This window comes from Cervus elaphus, chromosome 25, assembly GCF_910594005.1.
Source record: "Cervus elaphus chromosome 25, mCerEla1.1, whole genome shotgun sequence".
Taxonomy (NCBI): Eukaryota; Metazoa; Chordata; class Mammalia; order Artiodactyla; family Cervidae; genus Cervus; species Cervus elaphus.
Window position 1 is genome coordinate 28,243,845 of NC_057839.1, and position 18,996 is coordinate 28,262,840.

General features: G+C 38.0%; 1 protein-coding gene across 1 annotated transcript in view; it reads right to left on the reverse strand.

The window, feature by feature from the left end:
• The window catches only part of NDUFS4 (NADH:ubiquinone oxidoreductase subunit S4), a 118,741-nt gene extending 102,115 nt beyond the window's left edge, over nucleotides 1-16,626 (reverse strand). The window contains exon 1 of the mRNA XM_043887318.1: nucleotides 16,502-16,626. Coding sequence (XP_043743253.1) covers nucleotides 16,502-16,599 — 98 coding nt within the window. The 5' untranslated portion in view covers nucleotides 16,600-16,626. The remainder of the gene's footprint in view (nucleotides 1-16,501) is intronic.
• Between the last annotated feature and the right edge of the window lie 2,370 nt (nucleotides 16,627-18,996).

The window sequence follows — 18,996 nt, forward strand, 5'->3', positions numbered from 1 at the left end:
AGATGTTCTAAGGGTACACATTCTAGCAAAGTGCAGAAATGCAATCTTGGAGACTAGAAAATAATTACAAATATTTACTGAATGAGTGAACAAACGTTTAGCAAGCAAAGTGCCAGATTTCTTTAAGAAAAAGGTAAGAGGTCAGTCTACACAATATATACAGACATTATTTGTTCTCTAAGGATACTATAAAATATTACTGGTTTTTTAATTTTTCTTCCAGAGGCCCAGCTTTCATTACAACTGACTTCCAGAGTTCCTATAATCTACATGCATGATACATGTAGGATAACCAACATGTATCCTGTTGTATGGTACAACAGGTTAAGTAATTACAATGGCTATAATATAGTAAACCCATAGTCTGTTTAATGTGACTCAGTTGAATATTCCCAAGATTTTTAAACTTGGTACCAAAGAAAGGGATTTTTAGTCCCTCTCTAATGATAAAACTATGAGATATAAGCCTGAAAACACTTCCATCAGCTATATCTGCCACATCGGGAAAAAACAACCTGACATAGCGGTTGACAAACGACAGAGACAAATTAGAGAGTCTGGCAGCTTTCTAGCTGTGATCCCTGGGACCAGTCAGTTACCCTGCCCCTTCCATTGCTTGATGATCTAAGTCAATTGCCTTTTCCTGACTGTGCTAGTTGTTTGAGTTTCTAGGTTTCTGTAACTTGTAACTGAGAACAGTCTAAAACAAGAGCTAGTATAAAGAAAATGTTGCTTAAGATCTAATGCTCTCTATGGAGGGCTACAAAGCCTGGGATCCATGAATCCCCTAGAAATCTCAACTCTCAATTTTATGTATTTCTAGAGATATACACATCTCTAGAAGAAAGTCAGCAAAACTTCCATCAGTTACTCAAAATAAAACTCTGACTTCTATACCCTCTCAAAGAAATTAAGATCTATTGGTTGGTGGTCTAAACCAAGGACTTGAGGTATTTTTCTGCCAATTAACATGGGTAACAATCTTCCATCGTTTATTAAATGTCATAATTTTCTACTAAGGGAACATGTATTTTCTTTGAAACCCTTTCTCTGGCCCATTTCTAAGATTCTTTCTCCCACCACAGTTGAGAAACAATGGTATGATTGTATGAAGAACTGTTGGGAGTCACTTTAGATCTTTTAAATTTATTCAGATGTGCGAAAGTGAAAGCGAAGTCACTCAGTCACGTCTGACTCTTTGTGACTCCATGGACCGTAGCCTACCAGGCTCCTCTGTCCACAGGATTTTTTATTCAGATGTGCTAAAATGTGAGCAATATTAGAACTAGATAATTCACTCTAGGCTGGCTGGCTGTGGTAAAATGTAATAAGCACACTCTATTCTGTCTCTCCCACTGAATGCAATCATAATCTCTGGACATGATACACGAAAAGTTATTTTAACACTGTAAAGTAACTAGCAAGCAGATTAGGGAAAGATTATCAGAACTCAAAGTATCACTCAACCAGAGACGAGTTTGCCATATTACTTTTCCCTCTAGTATCCCTTGCCTTCTGCTTCATTGATTACGCTAAAGCCTTTGACTGTGTGGATCACAACAAACTGTGGAAAATTCTTAAAGAGATGGGAATATCAGACCACCTTACCTGCCTCCTGAGAAATCTGTATGCAGGTCAAGAAGCAATAGTTAGAACCGGACATGGAACAATAGACTGGTTCCAAATTGGGAAAGGAGTAAATCAAGGCTGTATACCGTTACCCTGCTTCTTTAACTTATATGCAGATTACATCATGTGAAATGCCAGGCTGAATGAAGCACAAGCTGGAATCAAGATTGGCAGGGAGAAATATCAATAACCCCAGATATGGAAATGACACCACCTTTATGGCAGAAAGCAAAGAGGAACTAAAGAGCCGCTCGATGAGGGTGAAAGAGGAGAGTGAAAAGTTGGCTTAAAATTCAACATTGAAAAAACAAAGATTTTCATGGGCTCCAAAATCACTGCAAATGGTGACGGCAGCCATGAAATTAAAAGATGCTTGCTCCTTGGAAGAAAAGCTATAACCAACCTAGACAGCATATTAAAAAACAGAGACATTACTTTGCCAACAAAGATCCACACAGTCAAAGCTATGGTTTTTCCAGTAGTCATGTATGGATGTGAGAGTTGGACCATAAAGAAAGCTGAATGCTGAAGAATTGATGCTTTTGAACTGTGGTGTTGGAGAAGACTCTTGAGAATCCCTTGGACTGCAAGGAGATCAAACCAGTCAATCCTAAAGGAAATCAGTCCTGAATATTCATTGGACGGACTGATATGAAAGCTGAAGCTCCAATAATTTGGCCACCTGATGCAAAGAACTGACTCATTGGAAAAGATCTTGATGCTGGGAAAGACTGAAGGCAGGAGAAGGGGACAACAGAGGATGAGATGGTTGGATGGCATCACCGACTTGATGGACACGAATTTGAGCAAGCTCTGGAAGTTGGTGATGGACAGGGAAGCCTGGTGTGCTGCATGCAGTCCATGGTGTCGCAAAGGGTTGGACATCACTGAGTGACTGAACTGAACTGAACGATCCCTAGGCTAAACTTAATGGAACTGCAAACTTAGAAATGAGCACTTCGGGAGAAGCATTCTGTCCCAAGAAGCTAGAAAGAGAACTAACAGAAATGTGTGAGTGTGTAAATCATCCATTCTTTTCTATTTACTTTGTTTTCTCATGTACCAAGTGGTATACATGGAAGCCTAAAAGAGCCAAAAACTAGAAGCAAGGAAATCTTTTTCTCTATTCATTGAGATGTTGGTCCTACCTTCTTGTTAATACAATCACAACCTCAATGAGGTACAGAGATTGGACAGAAGAAATAAACTGTCCCTATTCACAGAATGCATGATTACCTACTTTAAAAAATCCCAAAGAATCTACAAAATACATAAAGAACTAACAAATGAATTTAGCAAGGTTGCCTGCAAAGTCAAACACACAAAAATCAATCCTATTTCTATACATAACAACATTCAGTAAGAAACTGAAATCTTAAAAACAAGACTATTTACCACAGCTCCCCAAAACTGAGATATATAGGCATAAATAGAACATATAGGATCTGCACATTCAAAACTATGAAACACCAATAAAAGAAATCAATAAATACATGAAGACACATCCATGTATATGGATTGGAGGGTCCAACATAATAAAAATGACAACTCAGGACTTCCCTGGTGGCCCAGCGGTTAAGATTCCGACTTCATAATGCATGGCTCCCTGGTTCGTTCTCTGGTCAGGGAACTATATCCTACATACCACAACGAAGAGTTTGCATGCAACCAAGACCCAGTGCAGCCAAATAAATATTTTATTTTTAGAAATGACAACTATCCTCCAATTTTGTTGTTGTATAGTTGCTAAGTCATGTCTGATTCTTTGCAACCCCATGGACGGTAGCACACCAGGCTTCCCTGTCCTCCACTGTCTCCCAAAGTTTGCTCAAACTCATGTCCATTGAGACAGTGATGCTAACAATCTCATCCTCTGCCACCCACTTCACCTTTTGCCTTCAATTTCTCCCAGGATCAGGGTCTTTTCCAGTGAGTCAGCTCTTCACATCAGGCAGCCAAAGTATTGGAGCTTCAACTTTCACATCAGTCCATCCAATGAATATTCAGGACTGACTTCCTTTAGGATTGACTGGTTTGATCTCCTTGCTGGAGGGATCTTGAGAGACTCTCAAGAGTCTTCTCCAGCACCACAATTCAAAAGCATCAATTATTTGGTGCTCAGCCTTCTTTATGGTCCAACTCTCCTCAAATTAATCTATAGATTTAAAACAATACCAATCAAAATCCCAGCTGGAATTTTCAGAGATATGGATAAAATGATTCTAAATTTTAGATGGACAAGCAAAGGAACTCAAATAGCTAAAAAGTTTTTGAAAAAGAAGAATGAAACTGGAAGAACCACAATTCCTCAATTACAATACATTAACCATAAAGCTACAGTAATCAAAGTCTGTGTCGTATTGGCAAAGGGATTTAGATCAATGGAATAAACCCTGACAAATATTACTGAACACTGATAAAGGTCCAAAAACAATTCAATTATAAAAGAATAGTCTTTACAATAAATGGTGTTGGAACAAACATATATCTGTATGCAAAAAAATTAACCTCAACTTAAATCTCACATTTTATATAAAAATTCAATCAATATGATCATAGATCTGAATAAAAATATTTCAAAGCCTCAATAAGAAAACAGTAAAAAATACTCATGCCCTAGGGTTAGGCCAAGAGTTCTTAAATACGACAACAAAAGTACAATAAATAAGAGAAAAAAGCTGGTGAACTGGACTTTATCAGTATTAAGAACTTTTAATCTCTAAAAAATACTGTTAAAAAGAATGAAAAGAAAAGCTGCAGATGAGCAGAAAATATTTGCAAACCACATATCCAACAAAGGACTTATAGCCAGAGTATTTTTAAGAACTCTCAAAACTCAACAATAAGAAAATAGACAAAACTTAAAAATGGGCAAAAGATATAACAGACACTTGGCCTCAATATTATCAGCTATCAGGAAATACATATTAAAACCACAATGAGTTATCCATAATGGAAATGCAAATCAAAACCACCTCATACTCACTAGGACAGCTATGATAAAATTGGTAATAAGTGTTGGCAAGGTTATGAAGACCCTCATTCACTGCTGGTGGGGATGTAAAGTGGTGCAGCCAGTTTGGAAAGAGTCTGGCAATTATTCAGAGGGCTAAACACAAAGTTATCATATTATCCAGCAATTCAACTAATCTGGATATACCCAAAAGAAGGAAAACCTGTGCCACACAAAAACCTGTACACAAATGTTCACAGTATTGCTGTGTGCCTTTGCAACCCCAGAGACTGTAGCCCACCAGGCTTCTCTGTCCATGCAATTTTCCCAGCAAGAATGCTGGAGGTTGTTGCCACTTCCTCCTCTAGGGGAATCTTCCTGAGCCAAAGACTGAACCCATGTCTCCGGTGTCTCCGGCACTGGTAGGCAGATTCTTTACCACTGGGCCACCTGGGAAGCCAATGTTCATAGAACATTATTCATACTAACCAAAAGGTAGACACTCCCAATGTCCATCAACTTCTGGATAAACAGAGTGTGATATGTCCATTCAACAGAATATCATCCATCAATAAAAAGGAATAAAGTACTGATACATGCTACAATTCAGATAAACCTTGAAAATATTAAAAGAAGCCAGTCACAAAAAGTAACATGTGATCCTCTTTGCATGAAATGCCCAGAGTAGGCAAACTTAAAAGACAGAAAGCAGACTCGTGGCTGCCTAGGGCTAGGGAAAGGGAAAAACACATAGTGATGGCTAATGAGCACAGGATTTCTTCTTGGAGTGATGTTCTAAAACTGACAGTGAACAGTTGTACAACTCCGCTAAGTCGTGTCTGACTCTTGCAAATCCACAGACTGTAGCCTGCTAGGCTCCTTTGTGCATGGCATTCTCCTGGCAAGAATATTGGAGTGGGTTGCCATTTCCTTCTCCAGGGGACCTTCCCAATCCAGGAATTGAACCTGGGTCTCCTGCACTGCAGGCAGATTCTTTACCAACTGAGCTATGAGGGAAACCCGTAAATATACTACAAACCATCAAATCATACATTTTATATGAGTGAATTATATGGTAATTATGTCTCAATAAAGTTGTTTAAAAAAAATACAATGATTATACACCAATTAAAATGGTTAAATCTTAAAAATATTGATAATACCAATGTTAATAAGGATATAAAGCAACTAAATTTTATACATTGCTGCTGGAAAAGCAAAATGGTACAACGACTCTGCACAATGGTTTTGCAGTATCTTATAAAGTAAAAGTATATTACCTGAGGCTTCCCTAGTGGCTCAGCGGTAGAGAATCCACCTGTCAACGCAGGAGATGCTGGGTCAATCCCTGGTCCAGGAAGATCCCACATGCCGCGGAGCAACTAAGCCCATCTGCCACAACTGTGGAGCCTGTGCTCTGAGGCCCAGGGACTGCAACTGCTGAGGCCACGCACTGCAGCCCCGGACGCCCCCTCGCACTCTAGAGCCCATGCTCCGCAATGAGAGCTGCTGCCGGGTTGCTTCAGTTGCGTCTGACTCTGTGTGACCCCACAGACGGAGGCCACCTCAATGAGAAGCTCACACACCAAAATTAGAGAGAAACCCCCACTCACTGCAGTGAGAAAAAGCCTATGCACAGCAATGAAGACCCAGAACAGCTCCCCAAAAAGTGTGGTTACCTATGGCCCAGGAATCTCCCTCCTAGATATATATGCTAGAGAAATGGAATGTGTACACAAAATCTTGTATACAAATGTTTGAAAGTGGCTCTATTTACAACTACCAAAAACTAGAAATAATTCAAAAGACCTTCCGGGGGTAAATGGATAAACTGTGGTACATTCAAACAATGGAATAATATTTAGCAATAAGAAGAATGAGTTATTGACACACACAACTTAGAAGATTCTCGAAGGCATTATGGTGAATGAAAGAAACCAATTTTCACAAGGCTGTATACCATATGGTTCCATTAATATTACAGTCTCAAAATCACAAAATTAAGTAGATGAAGAAAAGATTATCTGTTGCCAGAGATTACAGGGGTTGAGAAGGACTCTTTTGGGGTAAAATATTTTGTTATTCTGTATCCTGATGACTGAGGTAATCACACAAATCCATACATGCGTTAAAATTCTAAAAACTGTTCATCAAAGGAAGACAGTGAATTTTTCTTAATAATTTTAAAAATTAAAAAATGTTAAATCCAATCAAGAGTCAACTCTTTCATGATTTCAATTAACTGACCTACCACATTTGATCACCTCATTTACTTAAAAATACAGTATATAGTTCAAAGATAGATACCAGAAAAATGAAATACATCCTAAGGAGTACCAAGAAGTAGTAAATCATTAGGAAACTTGGTCCTTAATTAGGGGTAAACAAACTAGACATGCTAAGCCTGGAGCAAAAACTCAGAGGGAGAATGACTGATGACAAATGTCTTCAATTAACTGAAGGGCTGACATATGTATAAGGGTTACAATTTTTCCATATAGTATTAAAGTGAAACTTCATTTACCAGTAGGTCTAAATAAAAGTACAGAGGGCTTTTAAGGCTACCAGAAATTCACCATATATTCCTCAAGTGCTAGATTAATCAAGAAGCAGAAAGTTCTGGGGATTCCTGCATTAAATAAAGGATCAGACAGGATGATCCAAGAGTTTCCTTCCACCTCAAACATTCTATGAATCTATGAACTATAACTTCTACAGTTAACCTACCAAAGTAGAAGACACTGAAAATCAAAAAGGTATCCCAATCAAAAAGGTATCCCTTTGTGTCAAAATTTTGACAAAAATCCCTTTGTATCACCTTTCATTGCACAAAAATATTTAATAGCACTCTAAGTTTCCAATTTTAAAAAGACCAAATAAATACAAAACCTTAACAAAAGCCTTATTAAGACCTATTTTATTTCTCTAAATTTCATTTGTACTAAGGACATTAAATTCAAATTATTAATGACCAATTAAATCTAATTACATTAGACATAAAAGACAAAAGTTACAAATATAAATTTCATGCAAACTTCTGTAAGTACAGTGAAGAAATTTCTTGAAAAAGTACTCTTTCCACACAAAGGGTGGTAGTCCTCAAAAGAGCCAAAACATCTGTATTCACTTTAAAGCTCATCAAGACAGACTGACATTTTTAGGAGAAGCATATGGCTTGCTGAACAGCCATCTAGAACAGGATCTTTTGTCTAGTAAAGCTATTCAAGGACCATTTACTTATGTATGGAGTGGCTGAATAAAGAAAAGAACATATTTTTGAGTCCTAGAAAACACAAAGAAATAAATCCTTCATCTAGCTTTGTTAAGGATACAGCAAAACACATTACAAAAGCAGCCAGATCTTTACTCTCAGAGATAGTGCTCTCAAACATCTGAAACAATTCTAAGAAATCACTGAAACAAAAGGACTCTAGAAAAGCTTTCTTAGAGAACTATATCCAGCCAAAGACCACCTCCCTAAAAAAGTCATTTCCATTTTAAAGGATAAAACACTTTCTTCTTAAAACTCTGAAGGGCAGAGTTCAACAGCTGCGCTATATTAAACCTGAGCCCTTCCAAAAGGAAGAACAAGAGTCTCTGGAGAGTGAGTAACATGGCCTGCTTTCTCCAAAATTATCAAAATGCCTGCTTTGCCTCAAAGGAAAGTATCTCCTAGAAAAAGCCTCTATAAAACACACGGGTAGAAAACATAAAACTTAGATTAGGAAAATATACAAAAATAGAAGAGTTTTTGCTGGTTTTTTAAAATCTCCACCTAAGGTAAAATGCATTCTGACGTCCTTCAAGATACAGCATGGAAACTATTAAACAAAAACAGCAGTTTTCAACCTTACCTTCCCTTCAGAATCACTACAGAACTAGATCTCAACCTAAACTTAGTGAACCAATATATATTGGGACCAAGACATCTGAATTATTTATGCACACAACAGGTGATTTTGATGCATACCAAGAGTTAGTTTAAAAACAACCGAACTAGAGCATGATCCCATAAGGGAAAAAATTTAAGTCTAGACAGTAAAGTCAAGAAAAAAAGGTCACATTTGAGCAACTGGTTCTAAAGAACCTTAGTATTTTAATCTATTAAATACTATTTAATATTTAATACAATTTAATTTTCCTTAAATATTTAATATAACTTAAATTTAATATTTAATCTATTAAAATACTCAGTAACAGATTTGAAACAAATTCTGAATTGTCCTCATGCCATTACTTAAAGGACAAAAGACTTTGAATAGTTTGCTAAAATATCCAGAGATTCGGATGAAAGTTGTTACAAAGAATATGATCACTGCAAAAATACCATCAGGGTGTCTGGATACTGCAAACTGAAAAAAAAGTTATAATAAAGAGCTCACGTAGGACAGAGGAGCCTGATGGGCTGCAGTCCATAGGGTCACAAAAGAGTCAGATAAACTTAGTGACTCAACAACAATTATATGTATTATCTGTCAACGTTTAAAAAGTTCAAGGCTGTAATCACAATAAAGTAAATTTCAGCCACCAACAAAGCTTTAATTCTCTTTTATTTTATACAAAATTCTAATAGGTTTATTTGCTTGGTATACAAATCCATTATAAATGAAAAGTAGTAATGGAAATGCTAAAGGGGAGCAGACCAGTCAAGGAAGGACATAAAAACACTATTAAAAAGCAGACATAAGAACTCAGAAAGCATAGCAGACACCTGATAGTTTTTAAAGGTAGCAGAATACAATAACTTTTTCCCAATGATCACAAGGATAAGGAAGAAAAATATGTTCAGTATACCATGTTCAATATACATTACATGTATTTTGTTTAAGAGGGAAAAACAGTATAGTTACCTACAGTCTCTTATCAAAAATAATAACAAACTTTAGGGGGAAGATCCTTACCACACACACAAAAAAAAGCCCCAATTCCTCAATTGGAGACTCTCATAGTATAAAAGGAACAGTGGAGTGAAAGTAAAGAGCATCAGATAGTCTTTCAAATAAAAAATATACCTTGCTAAAAGGAAAAAAACAGAGAAGACACAACTTGTAAGTTACTATTATCAGACATAATACTTCTTCCTGCAAAAGTCACATATTCCTTTAGCTAAGTCAGACTGTTTCCTAGTAATGTAAACTTAAAAATGTTTCCCCATCTGAAAAATAAGAATAAAAACACCTAAATTCATAGGATTACTTTGAGAAATGGGATAATGAAGGTAAAGTCCTTGGCACAGTGGCTAATACACAGTAAGTGAGAAATGTTAGCTGGTATTATTAATTTGTACTCAGAATAAACATCATAAAATGATTCTCAATGTTCACCAAAGGATATATTTTAGAAGCTTTTTCATTTGAAATGCTCTTATCCTGTATTCACCCTATTCCCAAACAGAGACCTCTTCTAACATGTATTATACAGGAACCAAGTTGTCTCATTTTTCTTCACTAAGTCCCATGTACTATTATTAACTTTTAAGAATTTCAAGTAGCTTGCAGATAGCAAGTCTAATAATCACCTTTAGTTACTATTATTCCTAAAGAGCTCAGATGTTCTGTGAGGAAACTTTCTCAAATAAATTTATTTCCACGTCTTTTTTAAGTTTGAAAACAAAAGAGGAATCAGGACAGTTCTCAAAGAAATGTATGAATACAAAAAAGATCTATTCATGAGACAACTTCAATCCAGAAGTTAACAGGGTTTTACGTGAATATCCTCAACTCAGACCACTCCAAATGATGAGAAAAGAATGTGTGTTGTAGATATTTTATATCCACATGTATGTAGGTTATTGCCTACCTGGCTTTCACTGATGACGCCATTAACAGAAATACTACCTATGGCTTCCTGTTTTTCCGTACCATCTCTGAGTATGTATTTACTCATCTATGTGATAAGTGTTGACTTGTTACTATAAGACCCATTACACTAGGTACTATGAAGTATAGAAAAATAAATTATAACTTTTTCCATCCCTCCAAAAGCCTGTGGCCTAATTACTGATATATCAGTGCATCTACCAAAACCTGCTTATTTTCATTTGTATGTGTAAGAGTCATTATAGGCTGTTATGCTGAGGTAGTCAACAATCCAAACATCTATGTGGCTTATAACAAATTTTATTTTTTAGTCTCTTTATATTTTATATAACCTATAATAATCAGCTCTGCTTTCCCCCATGTTATCTTTATTCCAGGATCTAGGCTGAAAGAAAAAAGCCCACCTGGGACAGCAGAGGAAAAAACAACATGGCAAAACATGGGAAAGTTCCTGGAGCTAGTGTCTGACGTGACCTAGCCATTTCTGGTTAAGATTTCATTGGTCAAAACAAGTCATTTGGCCAATGGGGCAGTGATGCATAATCCTGTCACAGGGAATGGAAATACTATAAATAACAATATCAGCTACCACGATATCCATCAATAAAATTAAAGAAAAGAAAAATATTTGGCCTATTCAAACCAATAATAAAATCAGCATATATTTAGGTAAAATTTACTATGTGCCGAGACATAATTCTAATATTAAGACTAATTAGAATTAGTCTCTGCACAATTGCACTCATCTCACAGGCTAGCAAAGTAGTGCTCAAAATTCTCCAAGCTAGGCTTCAACAGTACATGAACCAAGAGCTTCCAAATGTTCAAGCTGGATTTAGAAAAGGCAGAGGAGCAAGAGATCAAATTGCCAACATCCACTGGATCATCAATAAAACAAAAGAGTTCCAGAAAAACATATACTTCTGCTTTACTGACTACACCAAAGTCTTTGACTGTGTGGATCACAACAAACTTGTGGGAAATTCGAAAGAGATGGGAATACCAGACCACCTTACCTGCCTCCTGAGAAATCTGTATGCAGATCAGGAAACAACAGTTAGAACCGGACATGGAACAATGGACAGGTTCCAATGGGAAAGGAGTACGTCAAGGCTGTATATTGTCACCCTGCTTATTCAATTTACATGCAGACTACATCATGTGAAATGCCAAGCTGGATGAAGCACAAACTGGAATCAAGGTTGCAGGGAGAAATATCGATAACCTCAGATATGCAGATGACACCACCCTTACGGCAGAACTAAAGAGCCTCTTGAAGAAAATGAAAGAGGAGAGTGAAAAAGCTGGCTTAAAGCTCAACATTCAGAAAACTAAGATGATGGCATCCGGTCCCATCACTTCATGGCAAATAGATGGGGAAACACTGGAAAGAGTGGCAGACTTTAGACTCCAAAATCACTGCAGATGGTGACTGCAGCCATGAAATCAAAGATGCTTATTCCTTGGAAGGAAAGTTATGATCAACTTAGACAGCATATTAAAAAGCAGAGACATTACTTTGCCAACAAAGGTCCATGTAGTCAAAGCTATGGTTTTTTCCAGTGGTCATGTATGGATGTGAGAGTTGGGCTATAAAGAAAGCTGAGCACCAAAGAATTGGTGCTTTTGAACTGTGGTGTTGGAGAAGACTCTTGAGAGTTCCTTGGACTGCAAGGAGAGCCAACCAGTCCATCCTAAAAGAAACCAGTCCTGAATGTTCATTGGAAGGACTGATGCCGAAGATGAAATTCCAATACTTTGGCCACCTGATGTGAAGAACTGATTCACTAGAAAAGACCCTGATGCTAGGAAAGATCAAAGGCAGGAGGAGAAGGGGACAGCAGAGGATGAGATGGTTGGATGGCATCACCAACTCAATGGACACAAGTTTGAGCAAGCTCTGGGAGTTGGTGATGGACAGGGAAGCCTGGAGTGCTGCTATCCATGGGGTCGCAAAGAGTTGGACACGACTGAGTGACTGAACTGAACTGAGAGTGCTCTAGACTCACTCTAGAGCAGGAGCTCAGAGTGTTAAAATATTTAACTAGTGTTTAAATCTCCTAAGAGGAATTCAACAAATATGTCTGCTACTGATGAAAACAGACCCACTAATTAAGGGTATTTTTAATGAGGAAAATAGTCAAAACAATGAAACCTATTAGAAATCACATTAGAAACACTGCAAGCTCACAAAACTTGGTTTTGGTATGTTCCAGACAGCAAAAAGTAGCTGCCCTTCAGAGAGGAATTTGTTTATCCAGCTTATCTGAGGCAGAAGCCAATCTACTGATTTTAAATGTCCTAATAGCTGAAGCTCCAATACTTTGGCTAACTGATGCAAAGAGCCGACTCACTGGAAAAGACCCAGATGCTGGGAAAGATTGAAAGCAGGAGGAGAAGGGGATGACAGAGGATGAGATGGTTGGATGGCATCACCAACTCAATGCACGTGAGTTTGAGCAAACTCCAGGAGATAGTGAAGGACAGGGAAGCCTGGCGTTCTGCAATTTGAGCAAACTCCAGGAGATAGCGAAGGACAGGGAAGCCTGGCGTTCTGCAGTCCATGGGTTCCCAAAGAGTCAGATATGACAGCAACTGAAAAACAACAAGTGTTTCTCAAATTTGGGCTGAGACAGTTTCTCAGCAAGGTGTAGTATACGGAGAACTCTTATCAAACTTAATACCTCTTACTCATTGAAGGTTCCTGCAAACTCACAATTTCATACTGGCTTATCTAATGCTGAAAAAGAATACAATACAAAACAGGCCTCACAAAAAGGTCCCACACACTTAGCTCCCACCAGTATTAACAGCACACCCTCTGAAGAACCTAAGGAGCTATATTTGAGGTAAACACAAGACAGTCCAATCGAGAGAAGTGATAGAACAGGGCTAGATGAGATAAGTATACATAAACCGATTAAAGAAAACAAAAAAAACACTGTATCAAATGTCCCGAGTCCTAAATACTGCTATTTTGAAATAAAATGCCATTTTTCTCTGGGCCACCCTAATAGCTCAGCTGGTAAAGAATCTGCCTGCAATACAGGAGACCCCGGTTTGATTCCTGGGTTGGGATGATCCGCTGGAGAAGGGATAGGCTACCCACTCCAGTATTCTTGGGCTTCCCTGGTGGCTCAGCTGGTAAAGAATCCACCCACAATGCAAGAGACCTGGGTTCGATCCGTGGAGAACCCAGGAAGATCCCCTGGAGAAGAGTAATATCTAAATAGCTAAACTTACTCTGGACAATTCCTTAGGAAAGTCAGGAAAAATGTAGACCATATATCCAGAGTTTTCTCCCCTCTCCTTCAGCACAGGGAAATAAGAAGCACCTGGAAACACACTCACTCTAGAGCATGTGCTCAGTGACTGGGTCAGCTGAAATCCACTACACCATTTAGTTTTTGTGTCTTTCTTATGTGTACATGTTGTCTGGTTTTTTGGTCTCTTTGGTTATTTTTACAGATATACTACAGTTAAATTCATACATTAATAAGTTAATGTAGCAGTTAACTGCTTCTTTCCTTCTGCTAACATTTTTTTTTCTTTTCAGTATTTGATCATTACTCCCTTCCTTATCAAGGGCCTTACTGATTCTCCCCTCTCATTTTACTCAAGTGATCTGAAATGTCACATCATTTGCAAATGAAGTAATAAAATACAATGAATTTTAGATGTCTATTTCCCCATTAATTGGATCTCTTTCCACACTCCACCTTTCCAAGTCTTCATTACTCTCAAGTCATAATGTAAAGAGAGTTTAAGGATAAAAAAGCAAATAGTGTGTAAGAAAGAAGTGCCATATATTTCCCTCAAGATGAAATTAACAACATAAGCTCTTTAGGTAAAAAAAGAAAAAAAAAAGAAGTAAAGAAAGCAAACAAGTGTATCATTTGACTTGTGTTTAAAATTTGCTTTGACTTTTAAGAATTTTAGTATCTGAAACAAATTTCATCTTATATGATTTAAAGTTTTATTTTCAAATCTCTTCTAACAAACACATTTGCAAGCAGAAACTCTTTAAATGTGGATAAGTAGGACTAATTACCAGAGTCTCCAAAAGCTAGTATCTTAACTTCAACTACTATAAATTGCTAATAAAATGGCTGTGACTTAAACATATAGCACAGCGACGTTTCATTTGTTTATCTTTGGCCACGCCCCAGAAGCTTGTGGGATCTTAGTTCACCCCTGGGATTGAAGCTGGGCCCTCCCCAGTGAAAGGGCAGAGTTCTAAGCACTAGTGTGTGCTAGCTGCTCAGTCATGTCCGACTCTTTGTGACCCCACGGACTGTAGCTCACTAGGCTTCTCTGTCCATAGGATTCTCCAGGCAAGAATACAGGAGTGGATTGCCGTTCCCTTCTCCAGAAGATCTTCCCGACCCAGGGATTGAACCCTGGTCTCCTGCATCTCAGGCAGATTCTTTATCATTTGAGCTACATGGAAATCCTTGTAACTCCTAGACTACCAGGGAATTCCCTATAGCCACGTTTTGACTGGCCATGGACCCTTCAAATTTGCTCTCAGTTCTAGGGCTACTGTGAATTACTTGGAAATGCAAAATTAATCTCCATAGTATCTAGGAGAATAGCTAATCTGGGTCACCTCTATTCTAGACCTAGGTTAACCAGTGGAGTATCTTAGAGAAATACTTTCCATTCTTTAAGTTCCCCATAAGTAGACCAGTTAATTACAATTTTTTTTTTCAATGACACTATATTATATGAGCTTCTCTGATGGCTCAGAGGTGAAGAATTCGCCTGCCAACGTAGAAACACAAGAGATGCGGTTTCCATCCCTGGGTCGGGAAGATCCCCAGAGAAGGAAATGGCAACCCACTGCAGTATTCTTGCCTGGAGAATTCCATGCACAGAGGAGCTGGCGGGGGGTGGGGGGGGGGGGGGGGGTACAGTCCATGGGATCGCAAGAGTTGGACACGACTTAGCAACTAAACAACAACAATAACAGTACCATGTATATATTCCGCTCAAGACTTTTAATAAGTCATCGACCATACCTAGGGCATCTTTGCCATCCATCATCCACTATTTAAAACCTAAATAAAACTTATCTCCAAAAATCCTTCCTAATTAACTCTTTCCAACTCTCTGTATTCCCTTTATATTTAATATAACTCTAAACTAATTTCAATAGACTCTCTTTTCAATTTTTAACCACTCCCATTCCTCATACCCCCTTCAGTTCTGTCCATCCAGTCTTTCCATCGCTGTTCTAAGCACTTCTGCAGAGGGCAATTAACAAAAGCCCTGGTTTATATTTATACTAACAAGCTATGAAAATAGCAATTTAACAAAATAATAAGTTTTTTGCAGATAAAAATGCTCGATAATAGGTGTGTGGGCACGTGCGCTGTTGTGTTATACTAAAATTAGGAAAATTCAGAAAAATAGGGAAATGGAGGATTGAGTAATGCAGTCAAAAAAGAAAACACCACCACAAAAATGCTTCAGTGCAAAACAATGAACAATAATCTCTGAATTAGTGAGGCTTTAATAAAATTCTGGATGGGAAACATCTCGGCATTACCACCAGCCTTTTTAAAATTACTTTCCAGTATTACTAGCAGCGGTATTTTTACTAACATTGAATTCCAACCAAGTTTTCCTCCCAAGCAGCCTGACAAAATGTTTCAGTTCAGAAACCCAATCAATACCACTTAAAGTCGTGTAAGGGAAAGAGAGATTCAACCCTCCAGTAAAAACTGGAGTGATGGGCAAACAGGTGAAAAATGGACGGTTTCGGAAAGGGGGGAAGAAAAATGAGACTCCGCCTCCTCTCTGGGGGCTGAGACTCGGTTCACAGCTTCGGAGACAACCCCATACCCCAGACCCTCTCACATAGCAGCATTGCAAGGTTCTAAGAAACCAGGGGTCCTCCTCCCCTCTCCCCGCATGCACGCCCCCACTCGCCTGGCCAAGCTCCCCTAGATCGCCCCAAATCCGCCCGCCCTTTCCCGAGGAAAGGGTCAGCAAAGGACGTTTTCCCGAGGCCTTCTCCGGGACCCAGCTAGCAGAGACCTCCGCAAAGGTGGGGAGACCCGAGAAGCTTGAAGAAGAAGCCTCACAATCCTGTTACCTGGTCGAAACCTTGGAAACAGAAACGGCAGCTACAGTCGCTACCCTTCTCCCCCACAACGCTTGCCTCAGCGCCACTGACATTGAGACCGCCGCCATCTTGCTACAGGCAGACACTAGGACGGATCACCGCAAGGGACAAGCTTCCTTCGTTTTCAAGCCCATGAAACAGCAACGCAAAAGAGTGGTAGGGGGGCGGTTAATTTGATTCTTGTTAGGTGTTTTGTTAAATAATGGAGTTTTTTAAAGAGGTGAAACGTTTGGTTGCAAGAGATAAGAAGGAAAATGGACGGAAGAAAAATTTAAGAAGTGCATTAAGTGTAAATATCAGCCTCATAAAATAAAATCCTTGTCTGTTGTTAGGAATGGTTTACATACCGGTTAATGAAGAGACCGAAAGAAAATGCTTGAGAATTTCAACACCTGCAACTCATAATTTTTTTCAAAGGACTCAATATAAGGGGCTGAGCCCACTAGAAGAGCCAGAGGGCTCGTTGGTTCTTGAGAACCTAAAGTAGTACTTTTCCAAAATGTTGCCAGATTCAGTTTGCAAGCCCTCAGGAAAGACTGTATTCAGTTTGATGTTCTGCAGTTGATAGTTATAATGATCATATTTTCCAAATGAAAAACCTAGACATATGGCCTGGCAGAAGTTTTTTTTTTTTTTTGACGTGTGTTTTCATATGAAAAACTTATGAAACATACTATTTTATATCAGTCTTTTCCCAGTAGATCCTGAACGTGTAATCGTAATCCATGGATACTAGACATCCGAAACAAAAATTATCTTCTGAGGCAATTGTTAGAAACATATTTGTATTTTGGGCTACTAACCTTAAGAACAATGATTAACTGTGGATTATAAAATAAAAAGCTGGTTCATTGGTGGGGTGTGCTACTTTAGAGAACTTTTTTTAAGTTAGAATGCCCTGCTTTTAAAATTAAGCAGGTGAAAACAATCTTTATTAAAAGAATAGTATTAACAGGTGGATGGGGAATGCCTTGGTTCTGCATTAAGGCCAATTAAAAGAAAACAAAATACATAAGGGAAAGGGGTTAAGAAAGAGATTGAGTGGGGAGGGAAATGGGATGGGTGTTTAAGAGGGAAGGGGACATAGGTATACCTATGGCTGATTCATGTTGCTCTTTGGCAGAAACCAACACAATGCTGTAAAGCAATTAGCCTTCAATTAAAAATAAATTAATTTTAAAAAAAGATTGAGCACCACAGCACCCAGTACCAGAGAGAAAGCCTTGTCCAGGGAAAGAGGAAATACACAGAAAGATGGAGGAAGAGATATCTCACAGAGAATTTTCTTTTAAACTTTTAATTTTGAAATAGATTTCACAGGAAGTGGCAAAAACAGTACAGAGAGCTCTTATACAAACTTAATCCAGTTTCCCCCATTGATTATGTCTTATATAATTGTTGTACAGTATGGAAGCCAGGAAACTGAGTTTGATATAAAGTGTTTATGCATTCCTTTGTCATTCTATCACGTGTCAATTCATGAAACCCTTAACAGAATCAAGACACAGAACTGTTCCATCACCCCAAAGATTTCCCCTGGTGCTACTCTTTTATATACCCACCTCCCAACCCCTGGCCACTACTACCGTTTCCAATTGTATAATTTCATATTTCAAGAATGCATGTAAATAGACTCATATATATAACTTTTTGACATTGGCTTCTTTCACTCTTCATTGTGCCTTTGAGATCCATTCAGGTTACTGTGTTTAACAATAGTTCATCTCTTTTTATTGCTGGGTAGTATTCTGTAGGTCATTAGTCTAAATTCTCTAGAAAAACAAACTGAATAGGATATATATATCTCTGGATTATCACAGTTTGATTAACCATTCACCTGCTGCAGAACATTTTGTTTTCGTTAGGACTATTACAGATAAAACTGCTACGAACAATCATGTACAGGTTTTTGTGTGGACAAAAATTTTCATTTCTCTGGGATAAATACTCAAATGTGCAATGTATATTTTGTTTTTTTAATAAAACTGCTAAACTATTTTCCAGAAAACTTGTACCATTTTTCATTCCCACTACCACTGTATGAGAACCAGATTCTCCGTGTCCCCACCAATATTTGGTATTTTTAAATTTCAGTTCAGCTAACATAAATAATAGGTGTGTAATGAGAGTTCATCAAGATCTTAACTTATATTCCCATGATGTGGAATATCTTTTCATGTGTTTATTTGCCATTATGAGTATTCCATTCAGTTCAATCTCTCGTTTTGCCCATTTTCTAATTGCATTATTGGTTTTTTGCTGTTACATTTTGAGAGGTTTTATGTAGTCCAGATATGAGTCTTTTATCAGATATGTGATTCACAAATATTTTCTCCTATCTGTAGCTTGTCTTTTCATCCTCTTAACAGGATGTGTTGCTCAGTAAATATTTTTAATTTTGATGAAGTCCAGTTTAGTCGTTTTTAAATTTATGAATTATGCTTTCTTTCGCTTCCATGTTTTAC